Source organism: Calonectris borealis, chromosome 25, assembly GCF_964195595.1.
Source record: "Calonectris borealis chromosome 25, bCalBor7.hap1.2, whole genome shotgun sequence".
NCBI lineage: Eukaryota > Metazoa > Chordata > Aves > Procellariiformes > Procellariidae > Calonectris > Calonectris borealis.
In genome coordinates this window covers 8012125-8028790 of record NC_134336.1, presented here as the reverse complement: position 1 = coordinate 8028790, position 16666 = coordinate 8012125, and the positions used below count along the sequence as shown (strand labels likewise).

The following is a 16666-nucleotide window of genomic DNA, read 5'->3' as shown; positions in this document are numbered from 1 at the left end:
TTCGTTACAAGTACAGATAATTGAGCTTATATGAGGGAAAGTATTTCTCCAGTATTATCCCAGTGAGCCGCAGCTCCCCTAAGAGCTGTTGCTCAGAGGACTTCGCACCCCTGAGCAGCGCAGGAACAGCCACCTTGACAAGCGGCACAAGCTTATCCCGGCACCGGCTCTCACGGCCAGCGCCAGACTTCCTAGAGCAAGTTTCCAGCATCTCCCAGAGTGGTAGAAAACACATCTGAGAGCCAGGAACACGTAGTGCCAGAATGCTGCAGCAACAGAGATGAGAGTTTCCGATGGTGGTTTTTCACACTCGGAAACATTAGTCAAGACTGCTGTAAAAACAGTTTCTGCAGCAGTTCCACCGCTAAGTTCAATGATGTAAAGAAAAAGGAGAAAGGAGTCAAGCAATTACAGCAATCTTGAGTCCAGCAAGCTGGACTGGTGGTCTCAATTCCAGTTTCCAGAGGACTAAAACAGGCTAGAGTGAGGACAGATCTCACAAATAATGCACCCGGGCTCCCTTTTAAGCATGGGGATGAGGCAAGTGCTTTCATTTTGATACGGAGATGTGACATCCCTGCAGCAGGCAGTGCACACAGCGGCAGGCTCTACCATTTAGGAGGAGTATTTTAAATAAGGAGCAGAACGACACACAGCTCCCTTCCCAGATTTTACCATACAGGCTCAGCAAAGACTTGAAGTTCTAGCAACAGGCAACTAGCCAAAGTTGACCCAACACTGTTCTGGGGCATCAGATGCATTTTCCTGTGATCAGCTATTGCACAGGGCTCTGTGCAGGAGTTTTGTGTGTGTCCATGTGAAAGTCATTCAGTGTTTTCAGTTAGTTTCATTCTTGAGAATCAGGGACCACAGAACTAAAGCTGGAGGAAACACTTGTTGCTGATAAAAAATCCTCTACCCTGCTTACAGAAGGAACTGCAAACATACCCATGCCAATGTCTCAACTGCAAGAGAAAGAAGCTCTGACATAGGCTTTTAAAAGTGTTTATTGATGGTTATTAGATGGAATGATGGTGCAATAGTGCAAACCACTGTGCAATTGGGAGAACACACTCCCTTCCCAGCTTTCACATTTACTTTATTATACAGGAGACATGGAATAAGGATTAAATACAAAATGGGTCAGTATGCTGCGTTTACCACACTCCGTTGGGCTTTGGACAGATTACTGTTCCCTCAGTGCATGTCAGTTCAGAGCTACATTGAAGCGGGGAGTGGCTGCTATGTTCTGTCCAGCTCTACCAGCAAGACAGTTGGAACCAGCTATCTTTTTCATTTGCACGCACATCCTCAGTCTGAAAAACCTAGCACTTCACTCAGCCAGTTTCTGCACTTTCTGTTTCATAAAGAATGGAAAATACCAGATGTTCACAAACCACACATAATATTTACTAGTATACTACAAGTGAGCTTCAAGAGTACTTCTTCAGAAGCAAGATTTCAGCTAATACTCATCTACCTTGCTCGCTTGTAAACTTAGGTGCCCACTTCCTCATCTTTGTGTGATTTTCTCTCTGGAAGCTTCTACAAAACAATTAGGAGCAAACAGCTAAACTTTGTATTTCTAGTGCTTGAGAGTCAGCACTGGAAGAGATTTATTAGTCCAATAATAAACCACCAGCTAGTTTCTCTAAGGAAGTTGCATTGTTAGATTATAAGTCAAAGAACATCCTGTCCTCAAATGATGCATTTTGGAAAAAAACAACCCCAACCACGCTCAAAAAATTAAACAAGACAGTTACGAGTCTCAAGGCTAAACTGACCAGCACGCAGTGGTTCCAACTATCATCCATGCATACTTCTCCTTGCTCTTCAAATCTATAACAACATCTTTCTCTTCAAGAGAATCTAGAACCACAGCCACTTGGAGACTAATAAAACCATGGGGCAGATACTGGAGACTTTAGAAACTGCTGGATTAAGGTAATGTGAATTGGTGTTGTGCCCTCTTTGAATGTCATTCTTATTCCAGTCCAACAAAGTTACCTATACATGTAAAATGTTAAAGTTGTGCCACTTGTCAAAACCAAGACATCTCCAATTATTGATCACACTTCAGCATACAGTTGGGACAGGGAATAATACATTACAGAAAGCAAACCCACAAGATTTTAGTTACATAAAACAATATAATTTGTATATAAACTGATAAATACTGTCTCCATGGTTCACTAATTCCAAATACTAGTTATCTGCACATTAGTTGCTAATATCTATTACTAGAAGTAGCTCCAGCTTGTACTCTCTCAAGGTGGTCAATTCATTTCTGAGACTAGTCAGCCTGTTCGCTCCGAGGAAAAAAAATCTCAGCAATGAGACTAGGTTCCATGTGAAGATTTCATTTTGTTGTCTGCCAGATAATGAATCCTATGATTATAGAAGTCACAGCAAGACCAAGAATCAGGATACAGATCTTCTTACGGGATTTCTTCTAACAAAAGAAGAAAAAAAGCCACTGACACCAGGAACAGATGACAAGAGGAAAGAGCAAGTCTACCAGTTAACGTTACTAACTTTGGCGAACTAGAACACTTGATACCCATACTTATTCAAGAGAAGTAACCAGTAGTCTCAACACTTTTACATGTTCCTTAAACTGCATAATCCTACAGATAAATGTTTTTAGTTTTAGGAGCACAGTGGTCTAAGAGATGCAGTTAAGTCAAAATGTGACAAGCTTTGCTTCTCTTAAGGAAAAATGCAAGCTTTACTTCATCTTGACAACACCTACCATATGCTTTTCATCCTAAGGCACAACACCATGGCTTCAAAGGAAAGCCAAACATCTCTAGCTATTCAGACTTTCCAAGTAAGACTAATAAAACTGCTAACCCCTTGGCCACGGTGTAGAAATAGTATTGCATTTCTACAGTTTAAATGATTTAATATACAGTTACTGTACTTTGATTTTACAGCTTTGATCACTTTATTCATCATAGGAAACTACAGCCTGTCCATATACACCAAATATTTTTAACTTAGTATCTAAGGATTTGAGGATAGTTATATATAACCACTTCCTTCTCCATCCAGGAAAACACATCCAATGCATGTCCAATAGCTCCCAAACTTAGATTTATAACATACCCCAAAACTTTATAAAGTTTTGGAGAGAGAGAATACAACTAAATGCTGCCAGACGGTAAAAGCTACTTTCCCTCCCTTGCAGCAGCACTGGAGTTTTATTGCCTTCTAGTACCTCCCCACTTAACAGCTTGAGAGAGTCCTATTTTTTTATCTTGTGTGGAAGCCTGAAGTCCCAGCAGTGAAACTCTGTATGGGACTGACTGAAGCAGAACCCTTCTTCCTTCACAAAACCTGAACCTACAGGGACAATAATAATGAAAGGAACCCACAGAAAACATTGAATATCATACACAAAGGAGATCTAAGCAGCAGTGAGAACGACTGCAAGAGATTTGATGAGACAGGGAGGACAGACTACGGGATAGAAACTCAGCAGTTAGGAAGAAGGGTGCTGCAAATGCCAGTCACTAGAAGTTTCCCCGGGTTTGGGCAAGGATTTTTGCACATCAATGTCTTGCCTGATATGTTTACAAGATGGATACAACATGAGAATTTGTTCTTGTTTAACTGTTCTGCTAACTCCTGAGAACAGCAAAGACAGCTAAACACTTAAACTTGCTGAGCAAACCCATGCGAAGGAACAGACTGACTATATATCCTCTGAAATAGAAGGGTAGTTTCAATACCATGTTTTTGACTCAAATGCTTTATCTGTTCCTTGCAGCACAATTTTGAGTGAGTGCCAGCTTGCACAAGCTGTTTTTAATAACTTGTTTGGTGTGCTGCAGTCCTCAGTATGTGTCTTGTTATGCCTAATTCCATTATTGCTCAACTGTACATTGACAATAATGCAAACATTTACCTGATAATAGGCAGCTCTCTGTAACTGCTCACTGGCTCTTTCCACATGGACTTCTGCACTTTCCACATTTGCTTCTATGCTATCTATGGAAAAATAAGATAACTCAGTGTAAAATATTTCAGAGCTTCAGTGTTTAAAAATGAGAAATACAGTACTTTTTTTTTAAACACAAAATACTGGAAAATTTAATCTACGTAGGCAAAATATGTAATTGAACTAAAAAGAAACTTCCTATTACCCAAATATACTTACCTATCATATCTCCTTGGTCATGAATCATCATGGCTAAATCCTTAAATATCTGATTGACATCCAAAATGTCTGCCTGAAGACAACAGTTTGACAAGTTATAACAAACATTGGTTACAATTTTTCTAATCCTCATTCTTAGTACCTTTTCTGACCATCGCTTAAAGCATCAGAATAGATACCACCATTCACTGACTGAGGTGACTTGATGCTACTATCTATGGAACTTGGGATTAACACAAGAGCCTACAATATTCCTGCTACTGAATATTTGTTTCGTCACACTAGCAATTAGCTATTAGTATGGAATTGAGATGAACATTGTAACATGAGTTGCTCCTACCATCACTGAAGGACCACCAGTCAACACCGAAGGAAAATATACCTAGTCTCCATCAACAGGAGCAGGGAGATTGATCTTGGCATCAATCCTCTCTACAAGGAACTTTGTTCCTCCACCTTCAGATCTCCTCAGCCCATCCCATTAGTTAGCACTGCACAACTTCTTTGGTTTATCTCCCAATACTGTTAACTGTGCAGGATCTACTGGTCACCTCTAATTGCCTGATTGCTGTTTCTCTTTCTTTAATGAGTTCAAGGTCCTGTTCAGTTATTGCCACATCTTCTTCCTGAGACTGCATTTGATTCCAATCTTCACCACTGGAAAGAGATGGAAAGAAAATAGGACTCTTTCTCTGAGTATGGGTACTTTCACACTCCATTTATAGCAAGTGCCAGCGAGTTTAAGTTGAGAAGTTTCCTACAGAACAACCCCCAGATTCCTGGCCCTGCAACTGTATACAGAGACAGGACTGATTTGTGACAACAGTTACAAATTCGAACAATTGAAAAAAGGGACAGATCAGGAAAAATGAAGAAACTGGAAAGCAGTTACATGCATAGAATACTCTGTTCTAGGATGTGACAGTTATCCCTAGCATTATAGAAGAAACCTCCTTATTTCAGTTCTGCTTTTTTTTTTTCCCCAAATACCTGTACCTTCTTTCCCTCTCACCATCCCCCAAAAAGGGAGAAATCAGGGTGAAAGTCTTGACAGAGAGTAGACTGCAAGCACAAAATCATCAGAACAAAAGAACACCTGACAAGCATCTGGATTCAGAGATTCTCATTTGCTATCTGGCATTTGGAGATAAGAATAAAGTTTTTAGTATTTTAATTTATTAGTCTAGCAAGAACTTCAAATTAAATAACACATCAGAAGAGATGTTAAAAACCAAACAACTCTGCATCCCAGTCTACCTCTCTCCTGATGAGCTGGTACTTCATAACTGCTGCACAAGTTACACCAATTATAGTGAAGGCAGTAGCTATAATACAAGGCCATCTATATGTTCAGCATAGAAAGTTCTTCAAGGGCAACATCTCCCTCTTCTCAAAGAGAAGTATGCTGGAAAGCACTGTAACATTCCAGTGTGAGGTATACAACACTAAATAGTAAGTGTTAAAGTCTCAAAGTGCCAAAAGAAATGAAGATAAACTACATGACTAGGTCAGAGACAGCTGACTATCCCAGCGATTCAGCTCTGAGATGAGAGTAGGATTTTCAGGTATTTAAGGCAGAAGTTTCTGACATGTAGCACACAGGAACAACTTCAAGTGTGGAGTGTGCCACTATCTCTAACTGAGCTAAGAGCCTCTGCATGAACCCTTCTGGTTCCCCTTCCTTTAGTGAGCAAGGCCTTCAAACTCATCACAGCATCTGTATAACTGAACAACCTGGGGTTTTCACTCCTGATTCAGTATGTGAAAGCACAGGGCTAATGAAGGGGATGCACACCAGCCAGCTGCTCAGATGAAGTGCAGTTTGCAGAGGGAGGGTGTATAGATGAGACATGTAAGCTAGGTCTCTTGATTTAGAAAGTTAAAGGATTTATACAGATGGGGCCAGCAGATTTCATCCCAGTTTTCTCAAACATACATACAGTAGAAACTGACACAGGAATCACAGATACTTCTGGAGTGTCTTGAGTTCTCTTTACTCACATTGTAGAGTTGATATAACATTTTACAAACCTACCTACCATGCAGGCACACTGTCTGACAGGTGACAGTAATGCTGTCTTGTGCATGTTCTAGGATTAGTTTGCTGGTGCGTAATGTCCAGGACTTCTGAATTTAAGGCAGCCTCAGCCACCACTCTGTAATAGCTCCAACCGGGCTGCTAGATAACACCCAAACCCATGAAATAAATATACAGCTCTTTGTGGAAAGAATCACAGTGAGGGAAATCCTGTCTGGTAATCTTGTGCTCACAGCTCAGAAAACCAGGAGCTCCTACTGTCACATACTAGGGACTCTACTATTCCCCTCAGGGCAGTAATCACACAACCCACCTTTAAGGAAGATAAAATACTGTCACGTACAGTTAATTTTTTACATTGTATAGTACAAGTACTGTAATAATTGCATTTCAAATCTTTTTGCTTTGCATTCAGCTAGCAGACCCTGGCCCAAGTTACAATAACATATCTTACCATAAAAACTTTAGTTATACATAGTTAAAACTATACATCAAGAGTACAAGGAGCTGTTACCTATCAAATGAAACAAGCTGTTCTTCTCTGAACCGCTCATCAGCCTGGAAGAGATAAATGAGTTATTAGCTTAGGTTAATTAACTTACTTAACTTAGGTTAATTAAGATTAGATTTAGATTCATCTTTAGATTTAATTTTTAGATTCAGATTATCTCTGCAAATCAGAGGCAACAGAGATCAAAAGCAGCTAGTCCATTTACTCAGATCAGCTGTCATTGTTTGTCACTTCCTTTCTCAACATGTAGCAAAAAATTTAGAGCAAAATCCAACTGATAAATGTGTTCCCTTGTAGAAATTAAGAATGCATACTTAACACAAAGCCCCAAGGCAAGGGGAGAAAAATGCTTTCACTGGCCTTTTTATTATGAATTCTTAGTAGCCACAGGGGTTTGTCAAAACATAATAGGGAGAAGGTTTGAACGTACATTGGAGATATTAGGACAGAAGCTATAAGAAATAATGTGAGATTTAAGATGCAATTTAAGGTGTGGTAGACTAATTTTATAGTCTATTTAAATTTTATAGTCTACCTCTTAAATTTTATAGTCTAGGGCTGATGTCAAGCAAAGAGCAGCCTACAACACTTTGCTATTAACTATACTTTGACTCCCCATCTCATCCTCCACAACATTTGCAACTACCAGGATTCCTTCCCTCCTCTACTAACATTGACAAGGAGCACACTGAACTGGCTAGTACTTACAACACCTGGAATGACAAAATAGCACCGAGGCCTCATCTGCACTCAGTAACGTGTCAGTAGACAGCTATGAAGTTGGTAGGCAAGTACAAGATCTCTCAAAAGACTTGTAGTTCACTATATCAATACAAAATTCCTATGAATACTTACAGAGATACGGGAGCCAGCTCTCGCCCTTGCTACAGTCTCTTTTTCCTTCTCTGACACTCGTCTCTGTATTGCCTGGAAGTTATTTAAGGCCGCGGAGAAGTCATTCATTAAACGTTCTTTCTGAAGCCTCTGTTGACGCTAAAGAATTGAAACAAAAACAAGTGTTCAGATACTCCCATTCATGATAATGTAACCGTCAGACTCAAAAAACCATCATCATAATAACAACAACAATGAATGCTGGCATTCAAGTGATCTTTTGGTTCCAGCATTCTGAGGCGCTGGAGAGAACAAAAAGCCCACCATATTTTAATTTGTTATACCAAATGCTTTACGCCTTGCCTACTGCAGAACAGTTTTGTGCAATATGGTTCTCTAATTTCAATCTAGTTTTAAGTCTGAAGTAGAGAGGTCTTCTACACCATTACTTTTATTCAAATCACATTCCAGTAATCTATCACATTTAATCACGTACCTTTTAGATACCTACAATGCCTTTAGCCTCCATTCCTCTACTTAGACAACCTGGTAGTACTTAACTTTCTCTTGTCCTGGTAAGAAAACCCGCTTAACTTTCTTACAAATATAGGAAGCCCCACGCTTCCAGAACTAATGACAACACCCATTACCCCAGTTTCATAAGCTGTCTCTCCGAGCCATGCCACACTACAAGCCTGCTGTTATTTCATCAGAGAATATCCTTAGTCCTGATAACCATTTCAGTTTATCTTTTCTCTGAATACATTAGTTGTAATATTCCTTTTCATCCTCATTTTACAGTATCAACTTATTTAGCCTCCACAGAACGTCTCCTTTGAGTGTTGTGACATCCCAGTATAGGGAAAAAGACGATGTAAAAAAGCTTGTCGCAAGGACACTCAATACTCTGGTCAGTTCTTATGTTTTCCATTAGAGAGATACCTAACAGCTGTCTCAAATTGCAGGCTGTTGAGTATTGTAATCCTTCAATGAGTTTGTATCAATTCAACAGTCATTTCAAGGAGATAGATGTTTTCAATTAATTTTTTCTATAATAAGCCACTTAATACGCTGCAGTTTCCATCCGAGCTGTCTGGAAGCAACAATGCTTCTGCCAGAGGAGACTCTCAGCATGTTGATGCCAGCTCCTGCAGCCTTTGACTGGACTGCTCCAACAGGCTTCACTAGGCTTCAAAAGTCACTGCTGCATCCAGCAAGATGCACAAGACAGGATTTTGTTCATCAGGCGGAGATTAACTGAAAAATATTTGCTGAACAAACAGGCGAAACGTGGCCATGCTTACAACTGGCATATAAAGCTTTAAATACAGAATTAGACTAAGACAACATCTGCTAACCCATATCCACAGATCACCCACAACAGTATCACAAAAGCAGATATATCGGTATTGTGGTAGTGATTTAAAGTAGAGCAAGAAAACACCAACAGCAGAGGACCGTCCCTTCCCTTTCCCATAGGGAGGGAGAACTCAAAGGACTATTTGGCAAGAGATAAAGTCATAATCATTGCCTCACTGTATTTTGCTTTATTCAAATATGAGCAACGTGAGTCAGCTTCCCCCCCCCACTGCTAATAAATCACATGCAAGGGAAAGCTTTTTGGCATGATCGCATTTCATATTGACATGCAGTTTGCTATGAGTTCTTATCCCAAAACACTGCCTCGCATCACCAGGCACTTTGTAAACAAGATTGTTTTTCAGAAATTTACTCAGAAAAACAAAATTGCATACTCAGCTCTCCCCAAACATTTAGGGCTTCTTATTCTCATGTGAGTAAGTTTTACACCTATTTGCCACTGGGAAACTTTGTTTTCCCAGTGTCATATAAGCAGCCAGGATGTAGCCAGTTTAACATGTTTCCCTACTTCAACAACATTCTTCATTGCAAAAGGCTGCTGTCTCTTCAGCTGTGCCAATTCAAGCTTTGTGAGGTTGTGGTCTAAGCCAGTTTCATGAAATGAGGGATTTAAAAATACATCCAGACAAATTCTGTGTGCCTACCTGTTCAGAAGCAGACAGAGGAAGTGGTAGAGACCCCAACTCCTTTAGATATTCATTGGTCTCTTTGGCAAGGCGGTTTGCAGAATGCTGTAGCTGTTGTCTGAAATAAAGGTTCAAAAGCAGTTACACAAGCTTCTACCTAAAAAGCAGTCTCCGAGCATTCCAGTTTCCAAAATAATGACCAAGTAGGGGTTCCAAGATCACACATCTTTATAGTGGATTTTTTTGCACCCTAATGGAACAGAGACATACTTTTAGCATTTACCATCAACTTGACTTTGGACTATGTTTTAAAAAAAGATTCAAAGAAGTTCTGTGCTCCTGCTAACTAGTATAATTCAGTAGTTTTAAAAAGATATTTTTATCCAATGGCACAAGACAGAGAAATTCAAGGAAGAGACAAGTTTATTCAGTGAACATAATCACTCTTTTAGGGCAAACTCCTTGTGGTACCAATTGGTAACTAACTGTTCACTTGACAACCACTAACTCCATTGGTTAAATGTACATTTGATAAAAGGACAGAGACTCAGAGATATTAAATTCTTACGTTTTTGTGAAAATTAATGGTCAGAGAGAGGAAAGATCCAGCTTCTACTTTGGGAAATGCAAGGCTTTCCCTTAAGCCTTTATGTTTTCCAACAACATTGCAATTCAAAGCTATTGTTGCAAAGGATCTAAGTGCAGCAGCATCTTCATTAGTACCACAATACAGAAAGACATTAGTTACATTGAACTTAATGTAAAGACATCATCTTGTACATCAAAGATGCAGTTTATTAGAAAGAATGCTAGAGCTTCACAGAGAACAGAACTGCAAGTTTTCTTTTGTGGCCATATGCACAAAAACTAATACTGTAAACCAGGAAGACAGAAAATACTAAAACAAGAACCAATTTTTTTCGCATTCAGTGGATACAAGATACTTAAGTGAAAATCACCTATTCAGCCCAATAGATACACAAATCAAAGTATTCAGGCTGCATTATTGTATAAGTTGACCTGCAATATGTGAGCTGAATAAACCACCCATGCATTTTTGTATTAAAATTGTATGGCAGCTGACAATTTGTGGAGTGCAACCACTCTCACCTTAAAGAGGAGGGCCATTTCTACAATGAAATTAAATGGAAAGACATCTGTTTGGTCACCAGTGATTAGTTCTTTAATCTACCGATTAAATACAGATCAAGTCAACTGAGCAGCTCAGGCAAACAAATTCCTTTCTCTCCCAACTGGGCTCTGATCTCATCCTTCAAATGCAGCATATATAGCTATCACCACAAGTTATGAACTTATCCAAAAATCAGCTATTATAAAAAATGGGGAATTTGCGTATTCAGAGATTCAAACCACAGGCACGTGAAAAGATAATGGAAGAACTTACTTACAAGTTTTCTTTTATGACCCCAGAAATTATTCTTCTCATAACTTGCTATTTATGCTTCACAAGTTTGTAAAAGATGCACATTCATACAGACTCCCTATTCAGTCTCTCTAGGAGTCAGTTTGGACTATGCCTGTTTAAATGTCTTCTATATTGTTCCCCACTGTCATATTATTCTTCTGAAACTACATGTGGCATTTTGAACGCCAATACAGGATTGCCAATCTTTCTAGTGCCTAAATCCATCTGTACTACAAGCTACTTTTTCATCAATTATGGGTCTTCCTTGCTGTTCTTCCTTATTGCTCTTATGTGAGGACCAAGTACCTAGTATGGCATTCATTTCTTCTAAACCACAAGTGAAGCTACTATGGCTAGTCCTCAGAGTAGAGCTAATGCATGGCTGATGTACTACTACCCCTTTTAAATGAACTATACCATTTCTAACCACTCCTATCCAGCAGTTTTGAATGGCTTCTCCAGAATCCTTCAGAAACACCTTAATTCATCCAGTAAACTACTTAATGCAGCTAGTCATTTTTGGTTTGTAGGACTGTATTAAATTTATCTAATAAAGCATCTCCCCAAAGTAAGTATCCCAGTTCCTCTAAGAATACAAACAGAAAAGAAAACCTATAAAGACGTTAGCTCATTTAATACTTACAAGTTCTCCTGAAGCTTGCTGGAATCCTGCTTGGTTCCCAGCTGGCTCATCAAATTCTTTATTTGAGCAGCTGAAGATAAAGAGATCACAAGATGAGTTAGTAAGACAAGTTCTAGTGTATTTTATTCGTTCTTGAATGTATTCTTCTAGCTTTCCCCAAAGGATTTCTCTCAATGTTTAACTTAACTCAAGCTGGTAAGACAACACTTACGTTCTTTGCTTTAAAAGCCAAGTGTATTTTAAACATCCCCATTTAGACATGATCCAGCCTAACAGACTAACTTTCAGATAAGAAAGTGATAGTGAGGCATACATACCCTGAAGACAAGTCTGTGGAGCTAAAAGCTTGTGCACTCCTCTTCCTCAGCCTTTTTAGACCAACTAATATAGCTGTTTGTTTGTACCAGCCTTGCTATTTCTGTATTTTAGGCTATCACTGCTGCAGAACAACTCTACTACGCCGTGTTGCCACTTTTACATATTCTAAAGTTACTTAAATTATTAGTGCTCGGTTAAAAAAATAAATAAGAAAAAGCCAAGGGTTGCTATCAGTTAGAAAAAAAGAAATCTGAATTTTTCTACTCATGATAGCCCAAACCTTTTGCAATACCAGCACAAACAATCTTTCAAGAACATCAGATAGCAATGGTGCACCTCACGGTTAGCTTGCATCAATTTGAAATCATCTTGTAGCGAGAAAAGATATTCTAGCCCTCTTTCTCCCCTATCTCCTATGTTTTTCTACTATTTTCCTTGTGTAGGCACTAGTAATCATGCAACCACACAACGAATCACATCAAACCATTAACCTACCTGAAAAGCAAGTATCATCTTCTCTCCCCAATCCCTCTACCTTAGAAGATTATTTTTTTGAGAGATCAACAAGCCGATCCACTTTATTCTGCAGCTGCACAATTTTTAGCACTACTAAAGATGCTGGGCACACTACTTATGACAGCAGTACAAAGACTGATTGGCCCAAGTCGATCCTGAAATCGTATGCTATCCTGTCAAACATCGAGACAGGCAAGACCAAGGAGGATCAGCTTAATATAGTTCTATAGGCAGCTGAATTGAGTTGAAATACCCCATGAGTTTAACAAGAGCTACTTCCAATTCAGTGACATCCTCCTGGTGTAATTTCTACTTTCAGCCTGGAGCACGTCACTTCAGTTGATTAAATGCGTGGCTGAAGAAACATCAGATTCCTACAACAGCCACTTCTTTTAAAGTGATGTCCAATGGCTTATAACAATGGCAGTTCAGCTAAGGCTGCAATATGATTTAATTAGTAATTAGGCAAGTATTCTAGCTTTTGCATCCAGCGAGAGTATTCTCCCTGAGAATTCTAGACTTCTATTAACTCATACAGTGAGAAGTTGTTTAGCAACTTCTTATACACTCAGCTGAACATGGCTTCCAGCAAGACTGCACGTATTTCACAGCTCTGTCAGCCACAGGAAGGTCAGAAAAGTTCATAGTCAAGTTAAACTGACAAATGGCACACGGACTATACTCTGTGTGTGGATATCAAGGACTCTGCCAATGGCATTTGTGCTATGATGTCTAGATACTTTGTGATGTATTTTTTTTCTCCATTGGGGGAGAGTCTTGTGCGAGTCCCATTTCCATGCCAGGCAATGTGCTTTTTGTCCTGGTCTGAGCCAGGTTCAACAGTTCGCTATGCTTAGTTTATCTCAGCCAACAGCAATGCAGAAAGTCTACACAAAATGAGAGCAAACTGTCTGGGAGGCTAAAGGAAGGGGCTGGAGCTCTTCACCTTTATTCTTTGGATAGTGGTTATACATATCCACATAGAGAGCCACCTCAGTCAACAGCTTTCAGTCTCCAAACCTTTTCAATTTTAGGCTATAAAGCCTTCCACATACTGACTATTCTACACTTAAGATTACATAAAACTTTTCAGTCTCTACTCTAGATGCTTAGGTAACGTAACAGTCTTGCAAGCAACAGTTGTGCCAGCTCAGGTCACCAGTTTTCTGTACATTTTTTGTGAAATGCTAACTCTACAGAGTTTCCCAAAAGGAGTGAATAATAGTCAGCTGTGTCCACTGTTTGCTTGCTGTTTTCCCTATAGGGAATGAAAGCAGAAATGAGGACAGGCTTAATATCTCTTCTCCTCCTAGGCTTGAATGGAAAGCTTTTATAAAATGTGTAATAAAGTTAATTACCATAACGTTAAGTCAGATGTTCTGTGTGTTCCCACCCACCTTGATAAAGACTGTAAGGCTATTTGTTTCATTTGAGATAAGCAGTGCACTGAGATAGGACGGCTGCTGGTCACGAGACAGTGGAAGCTTGTCCTATGAGAAACAGAAGCTGAACTACTTAGAAGGGGAGGCTCACAGAAGTCCCATGGAAGGGAGGGGGGGCATAAAGGAAGAGGGGAAAAAAAAAAAAAAAATTAAGGAAAAAACTCAGACAACCCATGTTATTTGGTGAACTTCGAAGCAATTCAACTAGCAGCCATGCCTATACCAAGAGGAAATGAACATGACTGAGCAAAAGCAAAGCAGTTTCAGCAATATTCTTTGTATAATCGAATTGGAGAAGAGTCACCAACTTTCAGAGGAACCAACATGTTCAACTGACCTTGCCCCTAAAAAATTGCATGGGTACTTGGACAATTAATGCCTTTTTTAGCAAAGGCAGTATCCTTAGGTTATATCGAAGACTCTTTTGGAAGTGACTCATTTAGTAAGCAGTATTTCAGCGATCAATACTAGGATTTCAATGATTAGCTTACGCTACCGATAACTTTCTCTAACGACAACCATATGACCAAGAAACTGCAACACCATTTACTTAATGGCAATCTGTTCAGCAGCAGAACGCTGCCCTGCAGAACTCCGCCAGCACAGTTAAGAGGAAACGGGCAAGCTAACATCAGCCTTCAGAAATCTCTGCAACAGCAGCTTCTCCCACATGCCCTGCGCAAGGCGGGTGACAACCTTTGGCTCCCTGCTTCCATTTAAGCACCTCACTGAAGGCACCTAAAGGCGAAGGAGAAGCCGGGCTCTTGCCAGGGGTGACAGAGGGTTTCAGTTCTGCTGAGGAAGAGCACAGCTTGGTAAAAGGGACATAAACACCGCATCAAAAGCGACAGGAGCACGCATTTCGCCCAGGCCAGCGGCAACATGTTAATTACATGCTGCCCAGTAAATTACAATGGACGGAGGAGGAAGCTCAGCCACGGGCTGGCATGTCCACGGCCACGGGGAAGTGAGGCCCCCACCCCCAGGAGGCCTCCGCTGATGCCGGCCGGACCGGCCCTCGGTCCGCCCATGCCGGGCGCTCCCGCCCGGCACCGCCCTGGCGGAGGCTCTGCCAGCCCCGGAGGGGGCTGCGGCCGCCGCGGGACCCCGAGCAGAGCTCCGCCCGCACCCCCGGCGAGGCGGCCGCCGCGCTCCTCAGGGGGCGCCGCCGGGCCGGGCCGCCCCTTCCCCCCCGGGCGCACTCACTGTACTGCGCGATGCGCTGCACGTTGCCGCTGCATGTCTGGATGATGCCGCCGAAGTCCCGCGGCGGCGGCGGCGGCGGCGGCGCCCCGGGGATGTAGGGGTCCAGCGGGCCGTACGACATGGCCGGGGCGGGCGGGCGGGCGGGAGGGAGCGCGGCTCCGCCGGGCCCAGCTGACAGAGCCCCGCGGCCTCTGCGCATGCGCCGCAGCCGCCGGGCGCCGCTGACGGAGCGCCCGCATATGCGCGAGGCGCGGCCGCCGGCGCCTGCGCGCTCGAGGGGAGGTGAGCCCGCGGGGTGCCATGGTAACGGGGCGCCATGGTAACGGAAGGCCGCCCCGCCCGGCCCCGCCCGGCCCGCTGCCCGTGGTGAGGCCTGGCGGCAGCTGGGCTGCTTGGGAGGGCCCTGAGGAGGAGCCCGGCGCGGCCGTCCGGGGCGCCGCGGCCCCTGCCCGCCTGGCAGGAGGCTGAGGAGGAGCCCGGCGCGGCCGTCCGGGGCGCCGCGGCCCCTGCCCGCCTGGCAGGAGAGTAAGGAGGAGCCCGGCACTGAGTGCATGGTTTCGCTACCGAGCAGCACCACCATCAGGGGTTGTGGGGCGAAGCTGTGCCCTGCCCTGTGCCTCTGCCAGGGCCCGTACTAGTTCTGCAGATGAGCTGAATCAGGGAACTGATTGTTTCTGTTAGATCAGGCCCTTTCCTGCTCCGCCTCATCCTGTGGCCGAATGCCGGGGCCCACCCAAGGGAAGCAGGGGAGGTGTCACTGCAGACCCAGGGAAAGCCAAGGCTGTGCTTGCGTGAATGCAATGCAAAACAAGATAGCTACCGTTTTAGGCCTCATTAGATGAGAGAAATCCTGCTGTAGCACCTCTGAAAGGCAATGAGTGCTCTAAGCTTTCTAAAAGGCCTAGAATTTATAATTAGTCAATAAAACGGGGAGAATAATGAGTATGTTTGGAAGAGGGCATACGTAACAATTTGCAGTTAAACTTTATCCCTTATCTTTCCATTATTATAGAGCTGTCAAAGACAATTATGAGATTCTTTCCATATATACTATTTTAAATTGCATCTCAAAACATGACACGCATACAGTGGCTCCTGGGGAAATGCCTTTTTCAAGCCAGCAGAGCAATTTAATTTGAATAATCTGTTGTATAATTTGTTTGGTCAGATAACTAATTTTAATCAAACCAAGGCTGTAAAATTAGTTTCTTTTTTTCCTGTTTTAATTTCAGCTTAAAATATATAATGATCTAAATTATAGGTGCTTTTTTAATGCCACCACTGGAGGCAATTGTACCTGAACGTACAAAGATTGTAGTCAAGAAACAAAAACATTTGCGCCAGTCCTGAAGATACTAAAGTGGTATTTACTCTGCTGGTATAAATAGCCCCGTTACCTGAAAATGCAGCCTCTAAAGAAGAAAATTGCTTCACTGCTAAAAATGCTTTCCAATAAATTAACAAAGTTGCTGTGAACATTTATTACACATGTAAGTGCATATTTAAGGTTTCAGTCAAAGGCGCAATTGCAGCAGTGACTGAAGGGTAGCTGTTCTCACTGGTT

At 41.9% G+C, this 16666-nt stretch overlaps 1 protein-coding gene across 3 annotated transcripts; it reads right to left on the bottom strand.

Annotated features, from left to right (window-relative positions):
- Positions 1 to 989: 989 nt before the first annotated feature.
- On the bottom strand, positions 990 to 15364 carry STX12 (syntaxin 12). Of its 3 annotated transcripts, none has more exons than XM_075173775.1 (9): positions 15103 to 15364; positions 11621 to 11690; positions 9570 to 9669; positions 7567 to 7704; positions 6715 to 6758; positions 4714 to 4819; positions 4163 to 4235; positions 3911 to 3993; positions 990 to 2452 (listed from the first exon to the last, which is right to left on the bottom strand). In XM_075173775.1, the coding sequence occupies exons 1-9, from the start codon at positions 15299 to 15301 to the stop codon at positions 2360 to 2362; spliced, it is 906 nt and encodes a 301-aa protein (XP_075029876.1). In that variant the 5' UTR covers positions 15302 to 15364; the 3' UTR covers positions 990 to 2359. The 3 variants fall into 3 exon arrangements, with proteins under 3 accessions (XP_075029876.1, XP_075029875.1, XP_075029878.1); XM_075173774.1 differs by having other exon boundaries at positions 990 to 2388; positions 15103 to 15315; XM_075173777.1 differs by lacking the exon at positions 15103 to 15364 and adding an exon at positions 13852 to 13910 and having other exon boundaries at positions 990 to 2388.
- Between the last annotated feature and the right edge of the window lie 1302 nt (positions 15365 to 16666).

Excerpts from the sequence above, each read along its gene's own strand:
- STX12 (XM_075173774.1), bottom strand. The coding sequence starts at position 15,301 with ATGCGCAGAGGCCGCGGGGCTCTGTCAGCTGGGCCCGGCGGAGCCGCG. Across the intron at positions 3,994-4,162 it reads TGACCAAGGAGATATGATAG|ATAGCATAGAAGCAAATGTG; the intron begins GTAAGTATATTT and ends ATTTTTCCATAG. Across the intron at positions 2,389-3,910 it reads AGAGAGCTGCCTATTATCAG|GATTCATTATCTGGCAGACA; the intron begins GTAAATGTTTGC and ends CTATAATCATAG.